This window comes from Papaver somniferum, chromosome 11 (assembly GCF_003573695.1).
Source record: "Papaver somniferum cultivar HN1 chromosome 11, ASM357369v1, whole genome shotgun sequence".
In the NCBI taxonomy this organism is placed as follows: domain Eukaryota; kingdom Viridiplantae; phylum Streptophyta; class Magnoliopsida; order Ranunculales; family Papaveraceae; genus Papaver; species Papaver somniferum.
In genome coordinates, this window is record NC_039368.1 from 18,275,073 (window position 1) to 18,280,080 (window position 5,008).

The window sequence follows — 5,008 nt, forward strand, 5'->3', positions numbered from 1 at the left end:
TATGACGGTCGAACTTTGTTTTTCAATTTTTCCATCGAGTCTTGGGAGTCTAGTGGCCCAACCTCACAGAAGCTGATTTCTAATGCAAGAAATCTACTTTTTTTCCAAAGCCAACAAAATTTAGTTCTTGCATTTTTTTCTTCACCAAACTTTCTCCTCGGCAATTTTGGAACCTAAGCTTTTGTAAGACATTTCTTCTGTCAAACGGAATTACGGAAAGTCCACTGTAGATGGCCCTGGTTTCTGTCCTGGCTTGAAATCTTGTGTCCGTTGATTCATTATTTTACATTTCCCGTTCATTCCAATACAATCAAGACCAAGAAATCAAACATATTGGATGCTCCATTTTCAGTAAGCAGCGTTCAAAAATAAAAATAAAAGGACAACTCTTGCGGGTACATTTGAGGTTATAGAGATGCATGAGAGTTCCTACCCTTGTCTAATACTAGCTTTCAGAACATAATCCGAGAATTCATATTTACAAATACTTCCAAAGAAACAAAAACATGAGGAAAGGAATCTATTGAAATGGTGGACTCTCCTCATCTTCTTTGGCACTCAGACATTCCCACGGGAAAGGAGATTTTCATGTGACTCTCTTTCTCCAACCTGATTATCCAATGGCATGTATTGTGCCATTATGGCCCGGATCTCTGAATCCATGTATCTCTGAAAAAGAAACAGATCAGTGAGAAATAATAACAGCACACAGGTATTCGTTCACATAAATATAAGAAAAGAGTAGAGCAAGATAGAGGAACCAGTTTAAGAAGTTAAACCAAAGACAAAAAGCGTACCCGGATTCGATATTTGTACACCAGGAAACCTCCACCTCCAGCAGCAGCCAAAACAAAGAAAACGACCCATACAAGGTTCCAACTACCAACGATTCTAGCTTCTTTAACTACATATTTAATCATTTGCAAGGAATTTGTTAGGTATGGCTAATAAAAAGCTCAAGAAAACGTTCCCAAATTACTTAATCACAACGCGAAGACAATGAATGCCAACTGCGCCAGACAGTCTCGGGAACATAGATAAGTTTAACTCAACTAGTGAAATCCTTGAGGTTTTAGCTAAACTCCATGCTGGCCAAAATAGAAATCACAAATCGTCTCGAGATACTCACTTATACATGTATCATGTTCGTGCATATATAGCATACTATCACTGCAGCTACACTCGTAACTTCCCCAAGTGTTCTTGCAATCTTTGCAATGAGGGCATTTGCAGGCACCCGTTACTTTGCACTCGTCAATATCTGAAACACATTCAAAAGTAATTTTATGGAGTTAACATCACATCAGCATGTAGATCATAAGAATTAGGGAATTACTACAGGTCATTTGCTTTTCTTTACTTTTCACAGGTAATTGTTTAAGATACAAATAATATTAACGCATAGAAAATTGTACTACACATATTATCCAGTAAAAATATAATAGATAAGGTATACCTTCACAAGTGACCCCATCACCAGTAAAACCCGATGGGCACTTGCAACCGTTGGAACTTTCCTGCAAATCCATTGATAATTCATGTTAAAACCAGAAACAGCGGTGGTGGTGAAATAAAACGGGAAACCCCAAAAAAATTATGACAAACACGAAGTGGCTGAACCACTTACATCACAGGCAGAGTATGTCTTTCCATCACGAGTCTGCTTCCAACAACCTGCGTTGTTTATTGCACAACGTTGATATCCTGAAGCTGTTACATTATAATCAATTAGTTTATATGGAGACGAGGCCTAGAAATATGGTTAGACGACAAAGTACCTAGAACTAGAAGCAATCATTATTATATCACTCTCACACTTAGAACATTTATTACCTGCACAATGGGTATAACCGTCACCCGAAAGCTTTACGCCTTGAACAACAGGGCATTCACAAACTCTTCCCCGAAAAGTGTCCTACAAGTAAATTTATATACACAAAAAAAATAATCAGAAAACCTTATTAAAAGCGATGCGAGAACATGGTGCCAGTCAAACATGAAGAAAAAAAACAGAAATTCAGTAGCCTTGAGAAAAGCATTGGAACTTTTCTCCGATCGGTTGTTAAGCATATAAGAACCCTAGTAGATGATAAGGTATACCTTGCACGCTGTTACGTTAGTAGCTTTATCCTGCCAGCACCCACCATTATTTACCAAGCACTCGTTGGTTTGAATATCTGTACAAGTTCATTCATACAGGAAAAAGATTATTAATGATGTCGTTCAACCAAACCCCAAGGGAAACATAATCGAGTGATGAGAAACTCAAATACTCACTAACCTTCACTTAAACAGACAGATGGTTCAGTGGTCTCTTGGAAACCAGAACATATGGCTTTAAGAACTGCTCCTTTGTCCAACTTACCTGAAATATAACAATGAAACCATTATTTTCTACTTAAAAGCACAATACAATAAAATAAAATTCTGCGGCAAAAAATCCTTAACCAAGCTACTTACCTCTATACTGTCTGTTGTTGATTACAAGAGTGGGTAATATAGTTACATCTCCACGATCACCCTTGCCGATCTACAAAAATACACATATCAAAACTAAATATTAGTATAAATAAATGGAAACCAGGATTGGATACAAATATCCACAAAAAACGAAAACCAATATCTAAAAATCAAGGATCTTAACCTGTGCATCTTGCTCTGCTTTCAGTATAGGATTGTCAACATCTGCATTTGGATCTCCTATGCATTCATCTATCTTCTTGAGATCGAGACCTGTTAATACAAGTCAAAAGAAATACGTTCAGATACTGGTAATATATATGCTCTCTCATGCAATGCCAGCCCTTAATGTAGTAATGAAGCATCTAGGTACAAAATCCTTACAGAATACACACAACAAATGACAAATAAATCACCCATAACCATAAAAACTTTTAAATACATACCCAAAGACTGGATAACTTGATCTGCACATTCCTTTGTGTATTTTTGCTCTTTCATTGGACAGCGAATTGCAAAATCAGTTACATACTCCCACCAAATCCATGGTTTACCAACTTCATTAGCAACTTTATGCAAGCAAACCTGCCGTAAATTTTGCACAACTACATCTTTCCCATCATATCCTCTACTAAAGTCCTGTTCAGGATCAGGAGCGCAGTACCTCCCATGATTGATACACTGTGATTTGCACTGTTTGCTCAGCAGATAAGATTCAGGGCAGAACCAAGTGATGTAGTGTGGGGTGAACTGAGTATAACCTTTCTGCTCGAGAACCTGAGCCGCTCCTTTGAAGTTCTTTATGAATTCAATCTGGCTGTCGCACTTGGGTCCACATTCATCATTACTGTTTGACCACAATTCATACTCAACACGCTCGTCAGGGTGGGGGAGTGCTTCTCTCCAATCCAAATTTATATTAACCATTTCCCCTTTCGATAGAGCATTCTTGATGGTATCACCAAAAGTTTTGCTAACAAGCGCTGAGGGGATAGTAATGTTTTGTAGATAATCAGCATTAGCATTTTCTTCTGCAGGGGTGTCCATTGTGATCAGAGGTTCATCCCTGTCATCTGCTACGAGAATTGCTGCCGCACCACCATTCTGTGCATTCCACGCCTTCAAGGTGAAGAAACAATCTGCAAGAATTAATAAGAAAAATCAGAACAAAAACCTTATCGACTGGTCCAATAGCCACTAGAAATAACGTTCACATACAATTTCCCACGTCATCCATTTGCATCCTTTTCACACCACAGTTACAAATCATCCTTGCCGAAAAGATTACACTACTTACTCATAGTTTAAAACAATCTAATTTTTATGAGGATCATCATTACATAGCAAGGAGATAACCTGAACATTCTATTGTGCAACTATGTAAGCTTCGAATGTCGGTTATAACGTAAACAGATCTTAACACAAAGTCAATACAATCTCATGAACCTACTAGCACTGAAGTGATCTAGAGAATAGATAACAAAATCACAATTTTTAGTTCTCATATACACACAGTTAACACTAACAAACAGTGACAACCTAATGTATATATTGATCGGCCAAACAGTGATAAGCTCTTAAACACTCAAAATCAAATTGATGGTGCAAATTAAACTGATAACATAACAGAAGATGAAATTTAACAAACTAACCTCCTCTGTCAACTAAAAGAAAAGTAGGAAGTCCCCCTGGTTTGGATTTGAATGATAAATCAACCTCCTTAAAATCCTTGCATGCCTTTTGATTTGCTTTGGGGTAAACCACTGTACCAACCAAAGTTCCTCCATATTGAGGAACCCCAAAATTTCCAATTGCACATTCATAAACACTTTTCAATGATTCAGGTGAAGTCACTCTTAAACTGTTCTTCTCTACCACAAATTTACCAAGACAAGAACTAATTCCCAAAATCAATACCAAGATAAACAAACAAAACCCTAGCTTTTCCTTCATCCTTGTCAATTCAAGTCAACACCAATAACTTAGTGATCAAACTAAAAACTTCACCTTTTTTTACTCAAAATCACAAAATTAACACAACCCGGATCAACTAATTCAATAATTCAAAGCACCCAGATTGTAAAACTTAGTAATCAACAAAACCCAGATCATTAAAACGGTTTCTCCTCTGTAAAATCAATACAGATGGAAGATCCATCAGATAGATATGTACTTATATTACTATAAATCCGAAGTTGTTTATGAATTTGAAATTCGAAGTTGTTTATGAATTGAAGTACGATTCAAGCAGGAGATATAATAAGTTAAAGAGTAACTTAGTAGGTAAGGAATACAAAAGAAAATTTGGATGTTCTTGAAACGTGTTAATATTAAACTGCTCGTCTTCTGGTCTCCTCTGCAGTCCCTACTATTTTACTCATGCAAAAGGTTCCTTAGGCAACTGTCCAATGGGTGCTTGCCACGTCTCGGAACCAGCAAGGCGTTACGAATTTCTCTGTTTTTTTTTTCTGGATTTCTGACGAATTTGTATAGAAAAGTACATGTTTGTCGAAGTTTTGGATTTTTTTTATTTTTTTTGTTTTGATGC

General features: G+C 36.9%; 1 protein-coding gene across 1 annotated transcript; it reads right to left on the reverse strand.

The window, feature by feature from the left end:
• Window positions 1-249: 249 nt before the first annotated feature.
• Window positions 250-4,794, reverse strand: LOC113321411 (vacuolar-sorting receptor 1-like). The gene is made up of 12 exons (XM_026569316.1): window positions 4,113-4,794; window positions 2,907-3,599; window positions 2,645-2,733; window positions 2,461-2,530; window positions 2,282-2,365; window positions 2,101-2,177; window positions 1,834-1,915; window positions 1,628-1,710; window positions 1,457-1,517; window positions 1,130-1,261; window positions 798-904; window positions 250-669 (listed from the first exon to the last, which is right to left on the reverse strand). Exons 1-12 carry the CDS (start codon window positions 4,411-4,413, stop codon window positions 559-561), a joined length of 1,890 nt encoding a protein of 629 aa, XP_026425101.1. The 5' UTR covers window positions 4,414-4,794; the 3' UTR covers window positions 250-558.
• Window positions 4,795-5,008: the final 214 nt, after the last annotated feature.